The following is a 23,188-nucleotide window of genomic DNA, read 5'->3' on the forward strand; positions in this document are numbered from 1 at the left end:
CTCTGTACACATCCACTAACACTACGGTGCTGCCGGGGTCTCGGTTGGGATATCCCCATGACGTCTATTCTAACGAAGTGAAGGCCATGAATACTACTTCAGTATGGAACTGTAGTGACCTCAGTGTGGTGACATCAGACGCAAGGGACCATGGGCGATCAGACATCCACGGCGTTATGTGAGGTATCCACAGCGCAAATTTGCCACTGCAAGTCTAAGGATGTTATTGCTCCACTCAATCTTACTAAGCATCAAGCTCAGCCCTCCTATCTTATCATGATTAGCTCACCCAAGCTCCAGTCATACTTTCTCCTCTGAGGAATCCTGATGAGCTCCAGAATGAAACTTGTAGGAAGAACAGTGAATAATAGGGGTACAACAAGCTCAGGTTCCAGCATAGAGTTGCCCGTTTTGTCAAAAATAGCTTGTAAAATATGGATCAGCTATGTTTCTCCCCACTGGTGACCAAACCCTTAATAACGAGAAAGATAAACATCTAAACCACAGCTAGAGGGTTAGACACCCACAGTGGTTTAAAACTTTGAAGAGTGTTCTATATATATATATATATATATATATATATATATATATATATATTTCTAACTTTCTAGAAAGTAAAAGTTACGTTTTAAGATATCTGCATTCTCCAGTGATCAGCATTAGATCCCATAATACCAAAAATAAAAATCTGTATACAAGCAAACAAACAAGATACAACACATAATCTATAACATATTACTTTAGAGCAGGCTGAAATAATATTAATCTAATGCTTTATATCGGACATTTGGCGGTTTAACTATTTCCAAGCTTTAACAAGCAATGCTGCCAGACTATGAAGTTTACAGCAGCAGAAAATATTGAAATATATCAGCCCTAGTTTTTCTGTGGATTTTAGTGATATACTTGGGCTTGAAAAAATTCCAGCAGCAGCAAACCAGTAGGAAATGTTGAGCCTTATAAGATACAAGAGGTATCAGTTTGCATGGGGCACTTAGCAGGCATACCACAAAGCCAAGAGCTTTAAGTAAGTGTTGGTAAAAACTCCCTGATTCTAATTTCGTTTGCCATATTTGGAAATTTTCTTAAAATATGTTTGCTAAGGAAGACATATTTTAGACTATGCGCATAATTGTGTTTGGTGTGCAGCTTTCAGAACTGTGAGAGCAGAAACACTCCCATCATGTCACTGACGTTTGTTGGGAGGAAAGGAAGCAGTCCTTACTGCACGTTAAACACAAGTCAGCCTCAGTGTAAGGTTACAAGTTTAGAGTACATTCATCCCAGTGTGTATACCAGCATTAGAGATGAGCGAACCGGGACAACCGAACCCGGTTTCGGTCCGAGCATCGTGAAAAGTTCGGTTCGCAGCGAATCCGAACTTCACCGGGTTCGGCCGAACACGTTTTGACCGAACCCGGCTACATTTTGGCGCCTGCCACATGTTAGATCTAAAATGAAGGATTTCAAAATATCACCTGACATCAGGCTACCCCATAATGCCTTGCAAACGGCTCTCCCAGCCAATCGGGAGGCAGAATAGGGGCGGGCTCAAGCCTGCAATAATAGTCTATGCACGGAGCTCAGCAGCCATTTTAGAGACAGGAGCTGTAGGGATAGCATCTCTGTGCAGTAAGGGAAAGCTTTAGGAGTCTAAAAGCCAGGAATCCAGCAATCGAAGGGGCTTATCCACTACAGCGGGAGTCTACTCTCAACATCCAAATTGCAATACAGGCCGGCAGCTGCCATTTGCCAAGCCAGTGTGTGAATAAGCTTTTATAAGGGGCTCATCCCCGTTGCATGAGTTAACATCCAACTTGCAATACAGGCAGCCTTTGTAGTACTACAACGCCCAGCATTTCCTGAGTGCACAGTGGCTGATAGAAATTTTCATTCATTGCCATTTGCCAAGGCAGTGAGAATAATCTTTTATAAGGGCCTCATTCCCCGTTGCATGGGTTAACATCCAACTTGCAATACAGGCAGCCTTTGTAGTACTACAATGCCCAGCATTCCCTGACTGACTGCCACCTATTCACAGTCACTCATTTTCAGCCAGTCCCAATAATATTTTATAAGGGCCTCATTCCTCTAGTAGGGGAAGGGGTTTTGATTCAACTTGCTGCACTCCAGCAGTGAAATGTCTGGTAAAAAAAAGGTTGTGAAAGGACGGGGTAGAGGAAAAAACACCCATACCATGTCCTCTTCCAGTCCAAATGTTGGATCTGTTGGTGCCAGTACCAGCATTTTTGTCACAAGACATGTGCCCAGTTCTACTAGTAGCAGCAGCCATGTGCCTGCTGGTAGTAGTAGCAGTATCAGCAAGCCAGAGTTGTCCATCTCCTCCGGTGGGCGGGTTATTTCAGACAATACGGCCATTGTGGACTGGTTGGCTGGCTCGCGGTCATCTCAGCAGGAAGACTCTGACGATCTGGCTTCAAGCCAGGTTTCGTTGGATTCCAGATCCTCTACAGTTCCTTGGCATAGTAGTAATATGAGTATTTCTAGCGTTTCCATTCCATCATCTATGTCTTCACTCCCCCTTCCTAGCGGAAAGCCATCTTTCCTGAGAGTCCTAAGAGACATCTCATCAGGTGCGAAGGAAGATACTGAACAACATAGTGATGATGATTTGTTTTCCGCGAGTCAGCCAACGGAGTGTGTTGCCGCGGTGGTGGAGGTGGAAGCGGTATCCGAGACGCATAGCTGTGGTAGTGGGGGTGATGGTGGTAGCCGTGGTGGCAGACGCAGTAATGAGGGGGGGCATGGAGCCCATGATGTCACATCACAACACAGTGACAGAAGTGGCGGGGATGATGAGGAGGGCTATGATGATGTTGTTTTAGACAGGAACCAGGTGACGATGTGATGTGCGTCAGAAGAGGAGGGTAGTAGTGGTGGCACTGGCAGTGATAAACAGCCAAGCCGAGGTAGGGGCAGAGGTAAATCTTCAAAACGTTGCAGCGGTAGGGTCAGCTCAGGAACCGGTGACGGCGACACTGCTGCTACTGGTGTAGGCTCCTGAAAAAAGCCTGCCAGCCAAGGGGCAAGCTCGGGTGGTGGTGGTGGTGGACGTGGTATTACCTCTTTACGGTACTCTGCAGTGTGGCAATTTTTCTGTACCTTCTCGGAGGACGAAAACATGGCACAGTTCCGTATCTGCAAGCAGAAAGTAAGGCGTGGGCAGGACAGCAATGTAGGAACTACCGCTCTACGTAAACACATGGAACGGCATCACAAGGCCATGTGGGACAATCAACATGCCCCACCATCATGTACATCTAATGAAGACCCCTCTGCCGCTGCTGCTGCTCCGAGTCCCTGTCGTCTAAGTAGTAGCCAGGCCTTATCCACCATCTCGTTGTCATCATCATCACTGTCATCTAGTGCTCCTCCTACGTCCCGTCAGTTATCCATTATGGAATCGTTGTCCAATAAGCAACAATATATACCCAGTCATCCACTTGTCGTGCGGCTTAATTCACACCTGGCTAAGTTGTTGGTGGTGCAGTCGCTGCCGTACCACCTGGTCGACTCCGCCGGCTTCAAGCAATTGATGGCGTGCGCTCAGCCTAGGTGGCGAATACCTAGCCGCCATTACTTCTCCAAGACAGCTGTCTCCCTGCCTGGCACAAGCACGTGGAGGAAAAGGTGGGCCAGTCCTTGCAATTATCCGTGTGCAGCAGGGTACATGCCACCGTCGACACGTGGAGCAGCAACTATGTGCAGGGACAGTACATGTCTTTCACGGCCCACTGGGTCAATATTTTGCAGTCCGATGCACCACCGCAGCAATGCCAGGCATTACCACCTCCAAGCTTGTATCTTTCTGGTTCAACTCCGGACACCAGGCGCCTACCATCCTCCTCCTCCTACTCCTCCTCCTTGCCCTTCTCAATGGAGGTCTTCCCGTCCCCGACAGGACACAGCGTATCTTCCACTCCTCCTCCCTCCTCTTTTCACAGGTGCAAGGTGAAGCGCCACAACGCTGTCTTACACCTGCTGAGACTGGGCGAGAAAAGCCACACAGGGCAGGAGCTGCTGCTGTGCATCAAGGAGGAAATCGCACGCTGGCTGTCTCCTCTGAAACTCACACTGGGCAATGTTGTCTCTGATAACGGGAAGAACGTTGTGGCTGCACTGCGTCTAGGTCACCTGACACACGCTCTTTGCATGGCACATGTGATCAATCTGGTCATAACACGCTTCTTAAAATCAGATGTTGGTTTGAAGGGTGTGCTGGCCATGTCCAGGAGAGTTTGCGTTCGCTTTAGACGTTCGTATGCATTTAAGCACGCCCTCCTGGACTTGCAGCGTCAAAACAATCTCCCAGAACACAGCCTGATTTGCGACGTTCCAACACGCTGGAATTCCACCCTGCACATGTTGGACCGTCTGTACGAACAGCAGAAAGCCATGAATGATTTTCTGATGCAGCAGTCAGGCAGCGTTTGGAGACAGTGAAATTTCGAGCTCAGACACTGGCAGCTGGTTAGAGACGCATGTTTTGAGGCCCTTTGAAGAGGCCACACGATTTGTGAGCCGTGACGCTAGCGAAATGAACGATGTTATGCCACTGATATTCATTCTGGAGCAAACGATCACAGCGATGATTCAGCAAGGGATGGAGGAAGGATCACATCTGGCTATGGATGTTGAGGAGGAGGAGGAGGATGAGGAAACAGAGCCTGAAGAGGAGCTGGATTTGGAGATGGACTCACAGGAAGGGATAGGGGACGAGGCAGCCGCACAACATGACAGTGATGATGATGACGAGTCTGACGACGACCTTGATGATGGACAACCATGGCAGCATGGGGCGGAGATGGAACCAACCGGGCCCTCTGAAACGCTGGCCAGGATGGCGAGCTGTATGCTTCGTTACTTGCGCGCTGACTGTCGTATTGTTAGCATGAAGCAAAGAGATGAGTACTGGATAGCCACACTTTTACATCCTCGGTATAAAGCCAGAATGGGGGAGCTTTTTGCGCCTTCCGAGAGGGAGGCAAAATTGGCTTATTATCAAGAGAAGCTATGCAGCCAGCTTGTCACGGCTTTCAAACGGCAAACACCTGCCGCAAGCATGTCTGACCGGGGGGCCACTCTCAACTCCCCACTGTATCATCGTTCCACCGCCTCTGGCAGAGCTACCTCTGCAATAGGAGGCAGCAGCAGCCAATTCAGTTTGGAAAATATGATGACAACATTTTTACATCCAATATCCCGACCTGACACACATCGTAGTCACCAAAGGGATGTTCACCATCACCAGCACCTAAACAACCAGGTTCACTCGTACCTGGACTGTGCCCTTTCTCCGTCAGAAATCCTGATCCCAGACCCCATGGACTTCTGGGTCAGCAGATTGGATCATTGGCAAGAACTGGCCCAGTTTGCCATGGGTGTACTGTCTTGTCCACCCTCCAGTGTAGCGTCAGAGAGGGTATTCAGCGCAGCAGGGGGCTTCGTCAACCCTAAGCGAACAAGATTGTCCGCCAAGAGCTTGGAAAATCTGACGCTTCTGAAAATGAATCAAGCGTGGATCGGTGAGGATTTTAAAACCCCTGTGCCTGATGCCACTGATTAGATCAGACATTGCTGCTGCTGCCGCCTGCTACTGCCGCCTGCTACTACGGGATTCTGTCCTGTCCACTCTTTTTTTAATGTGCCGCTGTTGGTGCTGCTACTACTTCTACCACCAATCCACCCCCAGTGCCGTCTGCTACAAGCAGGCCTGCCCCACCACAGGGCTTTGTCTGTGACTGTCCAGTCAGTTTTAATGTGCTGCTGCTACTACTACCACCCCCCATGCTGTCCGTTGGCTACCTCTACTACCACCAATACACCTCCACTGCCGTCTGCTACAAGCAGGCCTGCCCCACCACAGTCTTTTTTTAATGTCCTCTTTTTATCTTGGGGATTGTAAAATTCTGTCAAAGTTTATTTTCCACATGTTTTGTTCCAAAGGAAGCCTTGGCTTGATCTTCCATGTTGTCTGTGTCTGCCTAGCAACCGACTCCGGTCCTCATACACAGCACCATCCGCAGTACCCCTGACAAGTCTCAGAAAAACAACCACAGGGCTTTGTCCTGTCCACTCTTTTTTAATGTGTTGCTGTGCTGTTGATACAGCTACTACTACCACCACCACCCGTGCTGTCATTAGTCCACCACCACTACTACCAGTCAACCACCACCAATCCACCTCCACTGCTCTCTGCTACAAGCTGGCCTACACAACCACCGGGATTCTGTCCTGTCCAGTCTGTTTTCATTTGTTGCTGTTGGATCTGCTACTACAACTTCTACCACCAATCCACCATCCCTGCTGCCGTCTGATACTGCCAGATGATCCTAAAAAAGGAATCATTTTTGTTCTTTTATAGCTTCTTCACTTTCCAGATGCAAAACCTGTTGCTACTCCCAAAAAGGGTTAATTTTTTGAGGGCTTTGAAAAAGCAATGGCTAAGTAATGACTTCTTCTTTTACCACCATATATGTATGAACCCCGGCAGGCATCTGCCACCATAAAGGGTTAATTTTTGGAGGGCTTGTCAAAAGCCATTGCTTCTTCTTTTACCACCTTATATGTATGAACCCTGGCAGGCATCTGCCGCCAAAAATGGTTAATTTTTGTACCTTTTTTAACAATGCATTAAGCATACAACATGCACAAGTGCAGTGGTTTCTGTTAGTTATCACCGTGTCCCATCCGTTTTCCTATAGCCATACATGTTGGCGTAACTTTGACACTAACTTTGCCTTAAAGACAGCTCAAAAGTACTTGGATACACTCATGGGTGACCTAAGAGTGTTATACAGGGCTTCTAGGGCTTTTAAACAGTGTTAGACACGATTTTTATGGGCTTTCTTGAATTACAGGTTCGGTCAGAACTAGTTCGGTCCGAATAAAACTTTTTCATGAAATTCGGTGAAACCAGCCGAACCGAACTTATCATAAGTTCGCTCATCTCTAACCAGCATCTATATGGCTTTATTCTGTTAAATACAACATGAATAACATTCAATGTACACATTAAAGGGGTTGTCCGGTTTCAGCAAATGAATGTTATGTTTTGTATAATTAAATGTTGCACAATGTTCCAATATACAGTACTTTCTGCATTAATTCCTTGTTGCTTGTTGTTAATCAGTAGGTACCTTCATACCTCCCAATTTTCAAGTATAGCAAAGTGGGATAAACACTGCTGCACGCGTAGCCCGTCAAATTTACACACTTGCTTCAGCCCACACAGTATAATGCCAAATAGCTGCCCCCACACAGTATAATGCTCTCGTAGCTGCGCCACCATACAGTAGAATGCCCCATAGCAGCTCCCATACAGCATAATGCCCCCATAGCTGACCCATACACTATGTACTATGCACTATGTAATGCCCCCATAGCTGCTCTTATACAGTATAATGCCCCATAGCTGCCCCATACATTATAATGCCCAACAGCTAAGACCATACACTAAAAATGCCCCCTTAGTTGCCACTATACACTATAATGCCCCATAGATGAACCCATACAGTATAATGCCCACACAGATGCCCCATACAGTATAATGCCCCATAGCTGCCCCATACAGTATAATGTCCCATAGCTGCCCCATACAGTATAATGTCCCATAGCTGTCCTTATACAGTATAATGCCTCCACAGCTGCCCCATACCAGTATAATTTCCCTGTAGCTTCCTTCATACAGTATAATGCCCCGTAGCTGCCCCCATACAGCATAATGCCCACATAGCTGACCCATACTTTATAATTCCCCATAGCTGCCCCCATGCCGTATGACGCACCGTAAATGCCCCATACAGTGTAATGCCCCATAGCTGCTCTTATACAGTATAATGTCCCATAGCTGCCACAATTCAGTATAATGCCCCCAGGGCTACCCCGTACAGTATAATGCCCCCATAGCTACCACCATACACTATATTGCCCCCATAGCTACCACCATACACTATAATGCCACCTTAGCTATCACCATACACTGTACACAGCTGCCCCATACACTCTAATGACCCCATACAGAATAATGCCCCTGTAGCTTCCCCCATATAGTATAATGCCTCCATAGCTGCCCCATACAGTATAATGCCCCTCTAACTGCCACCATACAGTATAATGCCCCTTAGCTTCCCCCAAACACTATAATGCCCATAGCTGCCCCATATAGTATAATGACCCTTAGCTGCCCCTAGTGCCAGTGCCCACATAGTGTCACAGTGCCCATGTAGATAATACCACACAGTGCCCATGTAGATAGCGCCACAATGTCCCCTGTAGATAGTGCCACACGACCTTAAAGATAGTGCCACCCCCTGTAGATAGCAATAGCTTCCCTTCCCGTGTAGCCATTGGGACTCCCTCAAGGGGCGGAATCCCCAGCCAGAGCAGCGGCAACGCCATATATGGACAGTGACGTCAGGTATCCCCACTAGGAGCGGAATCCCTGGCCCTAGTGCCGGCTATGCCGTGGCTGGGGATCCCACTCCAGGAGGAGCCACTGATGTCACTGTCCATACATGGACAGTGACGTCAGAGACTCCCTCTAGGAGCGGAATCCCCGGCCATAGCACTGACAACGCCATGCCCAGGGATTCGCTACAGAACATATATGGCCAGTGACGACAAGGGCTCCCCTGGGCTCAGCGCTTAAAGTAGTGCTGGGCCCAGGGAGTCCTCTGTACTAATGCTGAAGCTGTGAGCTGACGGTTCCTTGCTTTAGCATTGGGTTCAACTGTATCTGTGTCCTGAGGATGCAGATACAATTGACACGCCATGGCCGGGGATTCGCTACAGGAGGAGGTGGAGCCACTGACGTCACTGTCCATATAAAGACAGTGACGTCAAGGGCTTCCCTGGGCTCAGCGCTTAAAGTAGTGCTGTGCCCAGTGAGTCCTCTGTACTAATGCTGAAGCAGGGAGCTGACGGTTCCTTGCTTCAGCATTGGGTTCAACTGTATCTGTGTCCTGAGGATGCAGATACAGTTGACACCAAGAGTCTGGGACATACCACCGGCCGCCCGAGACAGCGGGACAGCGTCCGAAATCTGCAACTGTCCCATTGAATCCGGGATGGTTGGGAGGTTTGGGTATCTCCATTGATTTCTTCCAGTGGATAATATTCTGACTATGGTCATGTGATGGACACACAGGTGGGGGATCGTTAGAAGACACAGCTCTGATTACTGTAACTGTAATGAGCCATGCACCTGTGTGTCCATCCCATGACCATGGACAGTATTTTATCTTCTGGAACTAAACAATGAATGTTCCTACTGAATAACAACAAGCAGAGATCTTGAGAACCGTGAGGAATTAACACAGAAAATATATTGGAAAATTGTATAACTTATACAATTATACAAAAAAAAATTAACATTAATTTGCTAAAACCGGACAACCCCAATAATGTGACCCTCCAGTTTTGCATAAAAATTTAACATTAGCTGGGGAATGCATAGTAAATGTACACATGCCCTCCTTTTTACTTATTATGCCATCAACAGCCAAGCACCTCTTCTTTCACTTTCTACAGCGCTACCTACGTGAGCAAAGCTGGCCGATCTGAGAGCAGGGTAAAGTGTCTCAGACTATTGAAACAGTATGCTTAGGGTAGTATGAGAAGCGCTGCAGCCATTTTAGGGGAAAGAGAGGTTGCCCTGGAATCAGCAGCACCAGTGGCGTAGCTATAGGGATCGTAACTGTCGCAGTTGCGACTGGGCCGCTAAGCGTAGTGTGGCCCCCATTGCCACACAGTGCTGTCCGCACTGGTCGCGATTCTAACTGTATTTGCGTTCTTAGGACGCAGATACAGTTCAGTTCAGTGTTGGAGCCTTACTCCAGCATTCACTGTGCCGTGAGCAGCTTGGCGTAGGAAGGCACAATGTAGTGACATCATCGTGCCTGTCTGCGCTGAGTCACTCACAGCACAGTGCAGAGGAGAAGAAGGATCTCCTCCACCCGTCGTGGGAACGGGGATAGGTAAGTAATAATGTTATTATTTTTCAAATTAGGTAAGTACGTATGAGGGCATTATACTAGGTATGGGAGGGGGGGCTCATATGGTAGCTGTGAGGGAACATTATACTATATGGGGGGCATTATACTGTATAGCACAGCTAAGGGGGCATTATACTGTATGGGGGCATTATACTGTATGGGACAGTTATAGGGCGCATTATACTGCATGGGGCAGCTAGGGGGGGCATTATACTGTGTGGGCCATTATACTGTATGTGGCAGCTATGGAGGGCATTATACTGTATGGGGGGCATGATACTGTATGGGGCAGCTATGGGGAGCACTATATTGTATGGGGGAATTATACTGTATATGGCAGCTATGGAGAGCATTATACTGTATGGGGGCATTATACTGTATGGGACAGCTATGGGGGCATTATACTGTATGGGACAGCTATGGGGGCATTATACTGTATGGGGGGCATTATAGTGTATGGGACATCTATGGGGGGCTTTATACTGTATGGGGGCATTATACTGTATCTGGCAGCTATGGGGGCATTATACTGTATGGGGCGGCTATGGGGGGCACTAAACTGTATGGGGCATTGTACTGTATGTGGCAGCTATGGAGAGCATTATACTGTATCTGGGTATTATACTTTATGTGGCAATGGCAGCTATGGGGGCATTATACTGTATGGGATAGCTATGTGGGGCATTATACTATATGGGGGCATTATACTGTATGTGGCAGCTATGGAGAGCATTATACTGTATGGGGGCATTATACTGTATGAGACAGTTATGGGGCATTATACTGTATGGGACAGCTATGGAGGGCATTATACTGTATGGGGCATTATACTTTATGGGGCAGCTATGTAGGGCATTATACTGTATGAGGCATTATAGTGTATGGGGCAGCTATGGGGGGCATTATACTGTATGTGGCAGCTATGCGGGGCATTACACTGTATGGGGGCATTATAATTTATGTGGCACTGTCAGCTATGGGGGCATTATACTGTATAGGATAGCTATGTGGGGCATTATACTATATGGGGCATTATACTGTATGTGGCAGCTATGGAGAGCATTATACTGTATGGGGGCATTATACTGTATGAGACAGCTATGGGGGCATTATACTGTATGGGACAGCTATGGAGGGCATTATACTGTATGGCGCATTATACTTTATGGGGCATCTATGTTGGGCATTATACTGTATGAGGCATTATAGTGTATGGGGCAGCTATGGGGGGGCATTATACTGTATGTGGCAGCTATGCGGGGCATTATACTGTATGGGGGCATTATACTGTATGGGGCAGCTATGGGTGGCAATATACTGTGGGGGCAGGTATGGGGGCATTATACAGTGGGGGCAGCTATGGGGGTCATTTTACTGTGTGGGGGCAGCTATGGGGGCTTTATACTGTGTGGGGGCAGCTATGGGGCATTATACTGTGGGGGCAGCTATGGGGAGCATTATACTGTGGAGGCATTCATGGGGTCTGTCGGGCAAGGCAGCTGGGCATAGGCGTGCGCAGGGGTCTGGTGGTGTTGGGGGGTAGGGGGGCCATGTAAATTCTTGAACCAAGGCCCATGAGCCTTTAGCTATGCCCCTCGGCAGCACTATAAGCGATAAGGAGAGCACCAACTATGCTTTCCTCAGCTCATGTAAAATTTTGATGTAAAAGCAGAGGGCCGCTTTAAGAATAACCCACATAAAAATCATGGGTCAATTTTACCAAACTGAATAGGGAGTGTATAACGGAATAAGAAGTGGCTTAAAGAGGTCATACCATATTCACATCTGAAGTGTTTACACCCAGTTGTCAATGTACTTATAAAATGTATTCAGTTATCTAGCACAGAAGTACAGTTCATCTCACCAAACAGCCAACGATTTACACATCTAACCCTATATTTACTAGGAAAACAAAAATTAACAAAACAAATTTAGGAAATACATGGTTTTGAGATGACGGTTATGCACAATCATTATTCTATCAAGACAATTACGACCTCTATCAGCCAAAGAGATAAGATAAATATAATGTTATGTACGTATGAGAGAACAAATTTCACCAATGGAGTTTACCCACTAGTTCCAGCTGCCTAGATAAATACGATCATGGAATGCATCAGAATGGCATAAATGCATAGGATGAAAACGTGTATAGGAAAGAGATAGCTCAACTGGATTGGATTCAGTGGTCGGCAACCAAAGTAATAAATGTAATGGGTAGACTGGAGAAATATGATCAAACTTGGTGTTATTTAGTATAGAAAAAAAACACATATTAGGGGCAACCTAATTACGCAGTCTGCAGCCATAACAAAGTGGCATCTGGTATGTCTAGGGGAAAGAAAGTTTGACCATCAGCATAAAAAGACATAATACTACAGTTATCTTTATTAAATTGCTTGAGATGGGTCATTGATTCATGGTTTTATTCTGATCAACATTTTGAAGTTGGAAAGGAATTTATTTTCCCTTATTGGCAACTACTACAAAGGGTTTGTTTTGCTTTCCTCTGGATGAACACTGCAGGATAATACGTTGAACTTGATGGACTTATGTCTATTTTTTAACCTTGCTCTATTACTATGAATTATTTGATTCTGTTATATATAGTTTCTGTTGGCACAAGAAAAACAAAAGAAAAAACAAGAAACAAACTTACAGCCAGCTAGAAGGTATTGATAGTATTGTACTACATCTGAGGCCAATAACAAAGGATGGTTTGCATTAAATGGTGGCTGTAATTCATACCACTGAGGAGTCCTGAGAAAATAAAATATGCAAAACATTAATCATTTAATATAACGTGTCACTAACGAAAAGTTGAAGTAATTGAAATCAATATAATAAGGCATAACTTAAACATACTTCATACACATAGTACACTATATCAGTATTTCCATCAATGTTGCCAGATGTTTGGGGGGAGTTCACATGAAACCGTCTCTACTCTAGTCACTCCTACCAGCAACAGTCAAGACATGTTTCTACCATGCTTCCTATTTCTCCTCATTAGATATCAAATTCTTGTAATCCTGTAAGGTGCTTCTACCTGAAAAAGGAACAGGACTGGACCAGAAACGCGTTGTTTTAATTAATCGATAACTGTGGATGGTTTATTTATAAATAGTAAATATATCTTCTAATAAACACACTGACCATTCGTACAATTTATATGGCGGTTGGTACTATTTCTGGACCCACAGCAGAAATGCCCATCAGCCGCATTTTCCCCTTCTCTCCATTTGTTGAAAGACATTGTGAAAATCAAGTCTGTATATATATATATATATATATATATATATATATATATACACATAAAAATAAATATTAAACACTATGTACTGTATATATAAAAAATAACCTTTGCTGTATATTGATGTCTATAAGCTCAAGGATATACAGTAAAATAGTACTCAGCAGCATTACAAGAGTCCTTAGCTCAGACAAAACTCCTTCATGTTCCTTCTCTCTGAAAAATGACAGCTCTGTCCAATATGAGGTCATTTTAATTAAGGAATGTTCCTTGTAAATTGTTCTGTATCGTTCATATTGATTATACCAATACAGGAATAACCACTACTGCAGGACAATGCATCCTGAAAATCAATGGCAAAATACTTTAAAATGTCCGAAAAAAAAGACATTGGAATAATATTTATAGATTGATTTTTGTTTGGTGCAGTTAAGTCTGGCCACTTATTAAGGGCCATTTCAATCTTGAGTAACTTTTATTAGAAAACCAATGGAAGAATGCTGCATTGCTAGACAATCACATTAATGTAAATATAAATTAGAGGGTAATGGTAATAACGATAAGTAATGGTAAAGAAATGTCATTTATGAATGTCTGATAAAATAACAGCAGTATATTTCATATTATTTGTATAACATATACTGCATCATCTGTGGCCAACACATTAGACAATAAAATAACTTCTGTCTATTGTGCAGCTATTGAATTGAAATTCTCAAAGTTTTGATCTAGACAACCATCTAAACTTCCAATGTGTGTTTGTACTGCTACTCCTGCAACTATTGTACAAAGTGTAATAGGCCCGACCCGTAAGTTCTCTAATGACATTGCTTCAGTTTTACTGGAATTAGGAATCATTTTCACTTCCTAGCCATATTGAGGCATAATTATAATAACAAAGACAAACAGTTTTTTTTGGTGTAGATATAGAGTTAAAAACGACACAAGCTTGTGAGCCATAGTTTTAAGCACTTGGTTGACATTTTTTGCATGGTTTCCCCATATCTGACAGTTTTAACTTTGAGTTGGCTTAGGCTAAGTTGACACCAAGTTTGGCAATACAGCTGACAGAATACATTTGCATAGTTGCCAACAGTCCCCAATTTGCCAGGAGTGTACCGAATTTACAGAGACAATCCTGGCATATTACTGTCTCGAACGTGTCCCAGCAACTGGTGACTGCCATATTCAATTGTATGTGCGTCTTCAGTACCCAGATACAATTGAATACTAAAGCAGAGCAGGGAGCCTGCTCCCTGCTTTGTCAGTCACTAGGCTACAGGCCATGTTAGGCGCTGGGACAGGATCCTTGTGCATGCCGGTGCGATGACATCACTGGATCGTGTCAGCCTACACAAGGATCCTGATTCGGAGCGTCATAGGTGTCAGGACAGAGGAGGCTATGGAGCTCGGTTCTTTGCAGGAACGGGGCTAGGTTAGTTTAAGTTTTTTTTTATTTGTTTGGGTGGCACCCGGGCACTCTCTACAGTGTGGCACTATCTTCAAAGGGAGGAGTGTGGCACCATCTACAAGGGAGAGTGTGGCACTTTCTACAGGGGTATGTGGCACTATCTACAAGGGGGGTTGTGTGGCACTATCTACATTGGGACTGTGTGGCACTATCTACAGGGGGGTTGTGTGGCACTATCTACAGGGGGACTGTGTGGCACTATTTTCAAGGGGTGTGTGTTGCACTATATACAGGGGTGGTGTGGCACTATCAACAAAGGGGGATGTGGCACTATCTACAGGGGGACTGTGTGGCACTATTTGCAAGGGGAGTGTGTGGCACTATCTACAGGGGTGGTGTGGCACTATCTACAAAGGGGAATGTGTCACTATCTACAGTGGGACTGTGTAGCACAATCTACAGAGGGCACTGTGGCATTATCTAAAAAGGGTGTGTGTGGCACTATCTACAATGGACTATGAGGCACTATCTACAGGGGGCTTCGTGACACTATCTACAGGGGGCTGTGTAGCAATATCTACAGGGATGTGTGGCACTATCTACAATAGGGAGTGTGTGGCACTATCTACAAGGGGTTTGTGGCACTATCTACAGGGGGCCAAGTGGCACTATCTACAGGGAGCTGTGAGTGGCATTATCTATAGGGGGAACTGTGGCAATATTTATAAAAAGCAGTGTGTGGCAATATCTACAGGGAGCAGTGTATGTGGAACTATCTACTGGGGTCAGTGTGGGACGCCATATACAAGGGGCACAGAGTGTGGCATGATCTACCCTGGTTTTTACTCTACCAGTAGTGGTCAAAACATATCACATTCCGGGAAGAAAGACATGCCCCATTAGCCGCACACACCAGATAAACCATGCCCCCCTGTGACACACCCACAAGATAAGCCACATGCTAAATGTCATTGGAATTTTTTTTCAAAGTTGGCAAGTTACTAAGCATTTGCTTTAAAACAACAGAAAAAGGAACTTAGAGAGATACGACTCCACTGATCTTCATTTTTACTCCTTGGCAACCCGCGCCATACATTTATGGTGCTGGAAGTCTGCTATTGAGGATCAGAGCTGAAAATATACGAAACAATGATCTTGGCAGTTTAACCCCTTAGATGCCATGGTTAATACTGACCACGGCATAAAAGCGTAGAAAACAAAGTTGACTCCCCATCGCTGACTCTTGCATCACGATCACAGGGAGTGACGGATAAATATGGCATTCGGGGGCCTAAAAAAATCCCCGATGGCATGGCCTAATAGGTGGCTGTCAATTGCTCACTGACAGGTACTGATGCATTGGAATACAGAGGTATTGCAATGCATTATTTGCTAAAAGTACTCTAGTGGGACAAAAAAATAAGAAGATAAAGTTTAATTTAAAAAAAAAAGGCAAATAAAATAAAGAATAAACACAAAAAAGCAAATAACAGTGGCAGAATGTCTTTTTTGTATTTTTGCAATACCCCCCAAAATAAAAATGTACAACTGTTCACGCTAAGATGTATGTACCTACAAATGGTGCTAATAATTAACACAAATCAGCTCACGAAAAACAAGCCCTCATATACTAGTCCTTCTCAATGAATATCATCATAAAGTTAATTTATTTCAGTAATTCAATTCAAAAAGTGAAACTCATTTATTATATGGAATTATTACACACATTGTGATCTAATTCCAGCATTTTTTTCTTTTAATTTTGATGATTATGTCTAAGGGTATGTTCATACGGCCTATTTTCGGGCGTTTTTCGGGCCGTAAATGGCCGAAAAACGGCCGAAAAATCCGAAGCAGAACGCCTCCAAACATTTGCCCATTAATTTCAATGGGAAAAGGGCATTCTGTTCCGACGGAGCATTTTTTTCCGCATAAAAAAACGGCCACGAAAAAGAAGTGCAGGGCAATTCTTGGGACGTTTTTGGAGCCGTTTTCCATAGACTCTATTGAAGAAAGCTCCAAAAACGGCCGTAAAAAACACAGCGAAAAACACTGCGAAAATCGCGAGTGGCACAAAAAACTTCTGAAAATCAGGAGCTGTTTTCTCTTGAAAACGCTCCGTATTTTGAGACGTTTTTGACTCTGCGTGTGAACATACCCTAACAGTTAATAAAAACCCATATTAATATTAAATAAGCCCAATTTCAAAAATAATTTTTAATACCGAAATGTTGGGCTACAGAAAAGTATATATAGTATATGCACTCAATACTTGGTCGGGGAACCTTTTGCATGAATTACTGCATCAATGCAGCGTGGCATGGAGGCGATCAGCCTGTGGCACTGCTGAGGTGTTATGGAAGCCCAGGTTGCTTTGATAGCGGCCTTCAGCTCGTCTGTATTGTTGGGTCTGGGGTCTCTCATCTTCCTGTTGACAATACCCTATAGATTCTCTATGCGGTTTAAGTTTGCTGGCCAATCAAGCGCAGTGATACTGTGGTTATTACACCAGGTATTGGTACTTTTAGCAGTGTGGGCAGGTGCCAAGTCCTGCTGGAAAATGAAATCAGCATCTCCATAAAGCTTGTCAGCAGAGGGAAGCATGAAGTAATTGAAAATTTCCTGGTAGACGGCTGCGTTGACTCTGGACTTGATATAACACAGTGGACCAACACCAGCAGCTGACATGGCCCCCAAACCATCACTGACAGTGGAAACTTCACACTGGACCGCAAGCAAATTGGATTGATGCCTCTCCACTCTTGCTCCAGACTCTGGGACCTTCATTTCCAAATGAAAGGGAAAATTTACTTCCATCTGAAAACAGGACTTTGGACCATGAGCAACAGACATGTCCTTGTAAAGGCTTAGGAAACCTTTGCATGTGTTTTGTGTTGATTAGCTGATTAGAGCGTGACACAATGAGTCCACAATCTTTAACTTTTACCCAATATTCTAATTTTCTGAGAGACTAAATTTGGGGTTTTCATTAACTGTTAGCCATAATCATCAACATTAAAAGACAAAAATGCTAGAAATAGATCACTCTGTGTCTAATGAATCTATATAATAAATGAGTTTCACTCTTTGAACTGAATTACTGAAATAAATTAACTTTTTGATGATATTCTAATTCATTGAGAAGGACTAGTATGTACGTAAATAAAAAAAATACAAAAAAGTTCGAACGCAGTGAGGCTACACAAATATTCCCTGCGTATTCAAGGCCAAAATTAGCTGACTTTTTGAGGGCTTAAAAAAACTATACCTTAAAGAGGCTCTGTCACCACAATATAAGTGCCCTATATTGTACATAATATGATCGGCGCTGTAATGTAGATTACAGCAGTGTTTTTTATTTAGAAAAACTATCATTTTTGACGAAGTTATGACTTATTTTAGCTTTATGCTAATGAGTTTCTTAATGACCAACTGGGCGTGTTTTACTATATGACCAAGTGGGCGTTGTGGAGAGAAGTGTATGACGCTGACCAATCAGTGACCAATCAGCGTCATACACTTCTCCCCATTCATTTACACAGCAGCATTGTGTTCTTACTAGAACACGATGTGCAGCCACATACATACAAATTAATGTTAATCGAGTGACCTGACAATGAATATACATTACCTCCAGCAAGGACGGGATGTGTATTCAGAATCCTGACCACATCTCTGCACTTCTCTGTGAGTTACCGCATAGCAGGCGTAGTCTCGCGAGATTACGATGTAACCTGTCATTTACAGCGAGATTTCGCTGTGCTGTGCTGTAGTCTCACAGAGGCACTACAGAAGTGGTCAGGATTCTGAATACACATCACATCCTGGCTGGAGGTAATGTATATTCATTGTCAGGACACTGCAGTAACGTTATAGTGTGTTTATGTGGCTGCACATAGCGATATAGCTATATCGCTATGTGCTGTGTAAATGAATGGAGAGAAGTGTATGACGCTGATTGGTCACTGATTGGTCAGCGTCATACACTCCTCTGTACAACGCCCACTTGGTCAAAAAGTAAAACACGCCCAGTTGTCCATTAAGAAACTCATTAGCATAAAGCTAATGTAGGTCATAACTCCGTCAAAAATGATCGTTTTTCTAAATAAAAACCACTCCTGTAATCTACATTACAGCGCCGATCACATCATGTACAAAATAGGCCACTTATAATGTAGTGACAGAGCCTCTTTAACATACATGGTGGTTTTTGTGGTAGACGTAAACTTGACAACTGTATGCCAAAAGAACATTTAACATTTTAGCGTCACAAACGCTAAAATGCTGATTAGGCTAAGGGCACATTAATTTACATATACAGATGTGTCCTCCCTTACTTTCTCTCTAAATACAACATAACCCGAGATGTATGGCATGAGATGTTAAGCAAAAAACGTATACCTCTGACGGATGTTAAAAAAAAAGTATGCGTCACAGCCATCCAGTAAAATAACGGATACGTTAAACGTATACATTTATTAACATGGGAATCTATGGGCGATGGATGGCATCCATCAGAGGCATCCATCGGCAATCTGTCGCCCATAGACTCACATATCAATAAAATGAATACATTTAACGTATTTGTTTTAATTACTAAATGGCTGCGAGGGATGTTTCTGACGAAGGGCTGGGCAATTAGTCGGAAAACAAAACTAAACCGAAATGTTTTTTTTTCTGGTTTTAATTGTATTTTCTGATACAGTTGAAACCAATGGTAGAGCAGAGGCCATTAGGTCCCTGCTATACCATTCATTACGTAACACTGGTTGCTCACGTCTCGGCGCAGACAAGGGCTATGACGTTACTGCCTCGCGCCAGTCTGCACTGAGCCACTCACGGCTCGGCGCAGACAGGCACAATGACGTCCCAGCCTCGCGCTTGTCTGTGACGAGCCATGAGCGGCTTGGCACAGACAGGCACAAGGCAGTGCTGCCATCGCATCTGTCTGCACTGAGCCACACAGACAGAAGGAGCAGAGGGATCTCCTCCACCTGTCGTTGGAATGGAGTTAGGTGAGTATGTATTTTATTCTTTTCATTAGGCACTATTGGGGCTGCGTGGGGGCAGCTGTGTGGCATTAAACTGTGGGGGGATAGCTATGGGGGCATTAGAGTGTGAGGGGGCAGCTATGGGGGCATTATACTGCATGGTGCAGCCGTGGGGCATTATATTATGAGGGGGCTGCTATGGGGCATTACACTGTTAGGGGCAGCTGTGGGGCATTATACTGTGTGGAGGGAAGCTATGGGGGCATTATACTGTGTGGGGGCAGCTACGGGTTCATTATACTGCATGGGGTCAGCTGTGGGGCATTATACTGTTAGGGGGCAGCTATGGGGCATTATACTGTGTGGGGCAGCTATGGGGCATTATACTATGGTGGGAGCACTATGGGGGCATTATATTGTGGGGGCAGTATCTGGGGGTATATTTTATACAGTACAGAATATTAATTCAATGGCGTAGATTGCAAATAGGGGGCGTGATATGATATAAGGGGTGTGACCTAAATAATAGTTAATTAATCGTAATCGAGGGAAAATGTTCAATTAATCGTGATTTTTATTTAGGTCGTAATCGCCCAGCCCTACTCTGATGGATGCCATTTTTTACTGAATGGCGCGAGATTGTATTAAATTGGTATCATGACAAATTGTATAACACAATTCAAAAGAAAATTTTCAAAGCGAAGCGGTGGGGTGTTCGTAATTCCATGGGGAGAGAAAAAGAATCTGGGGCAGCTGCCCACCCTCCCAAGTTTGTTGCGGTGGACAAGATGTCAAAGATGGACTGATGTTAACTTTGGTATAACTGCTTGAGTTGGGAAGACTAAGCAGTAAGTTATACATTTCATTATATTGAGTTATGAATTATTACTTGGTAACCCTAAATAAACACTGCAGCCATTTATCATCCAACTTGGTTTCTTGTTTAATTTTTTATTACGGTTCAATGGGGTTATGGCTCATATAGACCCATGGTTGCCTACTTATGATGTATTGTTATCAACAATGCACCAGTAAGAAATCTGTTTGGAAAGAGCATTTGAAAGAAATTAAAGTGCCATGAAAACATTTCCTTTAAAGGCTTTAAGTAATGACATACTCGGAATAGCTGAAAAACATGAAATGTGGCTGCATAAATTATGTAAAAATAATGATATAAAGGTACCCTTCCAAAAATAATAATAACATAATAAGGTAAGTATTAACATACCTAACAAGAGTCCAGCTGGCACGTGGCGATGTCCACATTTCCAGAGGTGTGTCATCACTTATCTTCGGTGCAGTGCTCAAAGGTCGCGGTTCCAACACATGTTCTACTAGAGTTCCATAACAGCTAATGACGTAAAGTGATTCTACTACATATTGCTTGGATTGATCTAAGAGGCAAAGTGATGAGAAAGTTAAAACAAAAAAACAATGTTCGCCAAAATTTCATAAAAACGGTCTCCCTGCGACATTGTCTATTAATGAAAACATCTTAAAAAATAGCTATCATCAAAATGCTGTTATTGTTTAGATCAATCTAGAATGTTATAATAGCTATATTCTGCTATATGTGAAGGAGATTTTCTTTTCTTCACTCCTGAATTTCATAAGTTTCTTCATCAAAATGGCTGCTAATAAATAATCATTTGGGTTTTGACAATTTTCGGCCCTTGTTGTATACGTCATTTAGCAGCTTCTACATCATGACAGCGGAGGTGATGACATCACCTCACATTCACTACCATTCATTAAAGGGATTTTCAGGAACTATAACAGTAGGCCTATACTTAGGATAGACCATCAATATTTAATAGTCGGGGGTCCAACCTCCGTAACCCCCACCAAACAGCACGATGAAGGAGAGGTGGCGCTCCTGCCAACGCTGCGTCCCCTTCACTGTATATATAGGCACAGTGGCTTGTCCTTATGAGCAGCTGTGCCTAATACTGCAGCTCGTCTCATTCACTTGCATGGCACGCACAGCAGTACCAGGCACAGCCACTCATATAGAAGAGGTGCTGTGCCTATGTACACAATGAAAGGTATGCATTGCTGGCAAGAGAGTCATGGCTCCTTCACTGTGCTGCTCAACAGGTATCTCGAAACTTAGACCCCCAACAACAAACATTGATGGTATAGGTTTGACTTGACAGCCTTTTAGACTGTTTCTATATATTTATTTGTCCTGCACTTATGTAGGCTTTATTCTCAAGCCAGAATAAAGATCATTGTAAAGAACTAATAAACAGGTCACTGGAATGCAAAAAAAAATCATATAAAACTGTACATATAAGCAAGCAGTAAAAGAACACACTATCTTGTAAACCTCGCTACATGCTCTGACAGTGGATCTCGGAGATATCCTTGAAATTATATCAATAACTATTGTACACAATGGCAGGCATAGATTTTTAACACTGCAAAGCTTCATAGAGCCACTTTACTGTGTGAGTCAGACCAACATATGTTGCTCTATGTTTAGACCTGACTTCTTTGCTGATAGACATACAGGGCAGTCAGAAACAATTACATTTACATCGTGATCTCAGCCAAGGACATATGGCCATGACAAAAACCACCTAAAAAGTCAGACACATCTGTCACAAACAGCAAACAAAGGCTCATAATGATATCTGCAGAATGCTTCAGCTACTATCAAATGTGCAATTTATTGTAATCGACAGAACCTAAGAAATTCTCTCTATGACTGTCACAAAATATTTTTATGTCTCCGCACTCGTCTACCTGAAACAAAATGTTTAGATATCGTATTGGAATTAGCAAGAAATCCCCAAATAACAAGGAGACTTGGCATTTTGGGTGCCACAGAATAGCGCAGCTAAGGTAGATGTCGAATTGCGGCCTTAAAAATATGTTACTACACATAGGTGATGCTTTCCCTCTACATGGTATTTTCTTCATTGTTGGTAAATTGGGTGCGTTTTAGCACCGCTCCATTAAGGCACAGCTATGAAAATCCCCTCCTGTCCAGCTGACCATCCTATTACAAAACCATAGACGTTATTAAGGAGTTAGGTCTTCCTTTATGGCTAAAGCAGCCTCCACTTTTCTGGGAAGGCTTTCCACTGGATTTTGAAGTGTCCGTGGGAATTTGTGCTCATTCAGCCAAAAGAACATTTGTGAAATCAGACACTGATGTTGGGCTTGAAGGCCTGGCTCGCAATCTCCGTTCTAGTTCATCGCAGGGGTGTTCGATGGGGTTGGGGTCAGGGCTCTGTGCATGCATAGCTTGTGTCAGTAATTTGTTAGCCTACGTAATTTTATAATTGTTTCTGATTGATTTGTTCTAAAACTTGACAATTTGTTGGCCATTTCTCACCAGATTTTATTTACGTCTACATTTTTAGGCTGATAATTTCCATAGTTTGCTATTTAGGGCAAAGTAAGTAATTTTTACTATGTTTTCTTGGTTTTTTTTTTAAAACAAGTACTTTTTATTAGACAATTTTTGTTCAGTTTTTATACAAACAAATCCACGTATCCCACACCAGAA

The 23,188-nt window shown here is 43.8% G+C and overlaps 1 protein-coding gene across 5 annotated transcripts in view; it reads right to left on the bottom strand.

The window, feature by feature from the left end:
• The window catches only part of BCAS3 (BCAS3 microtubule associated cell migration factor), a 1,147,652-nt gene that overhangs the window by 582,378 nt on the left and 542,086 nt on the right, over positions 1-23,188 (bottom strand). For all 5 annotated transcript variants that reach the window (XM_075852996.1, XM_075852997.1, XM_075852998.1 and 2 more), the window contains 2 exons: positions 20,900-21,065; positions 12,676-12,776 (listed from right to left, as the gene is read on the bottom strand). In XM_075852996.1, coding sequence (XP_075709111.1) covers positions 12,676-12,776; positions 20,900-21,065 — 267 coding nt within the window. The remainder of the gene's footprint in view (positions 1-12,675; positions 12,777-20,899; positions 21,066-23,188) is intronic.

The sequence above is a fragment of the Rhinoderma darwinii genome, chromosome 2 (assembly GCF_050947455.1).
Source record: "Rhinoderma darwinii isolate aRhiDar2 chromosome 2, aRhiDar2.hap1, whole genome shotgun sequence".
Classification (NCBI taxonomy): domain Eukaryota; kingdom Metazoa; phylum Chordata; class Amphibia; order Anura; family Rhinodermatidae; genus Rhinoderma; species Rhinoderma darwinii.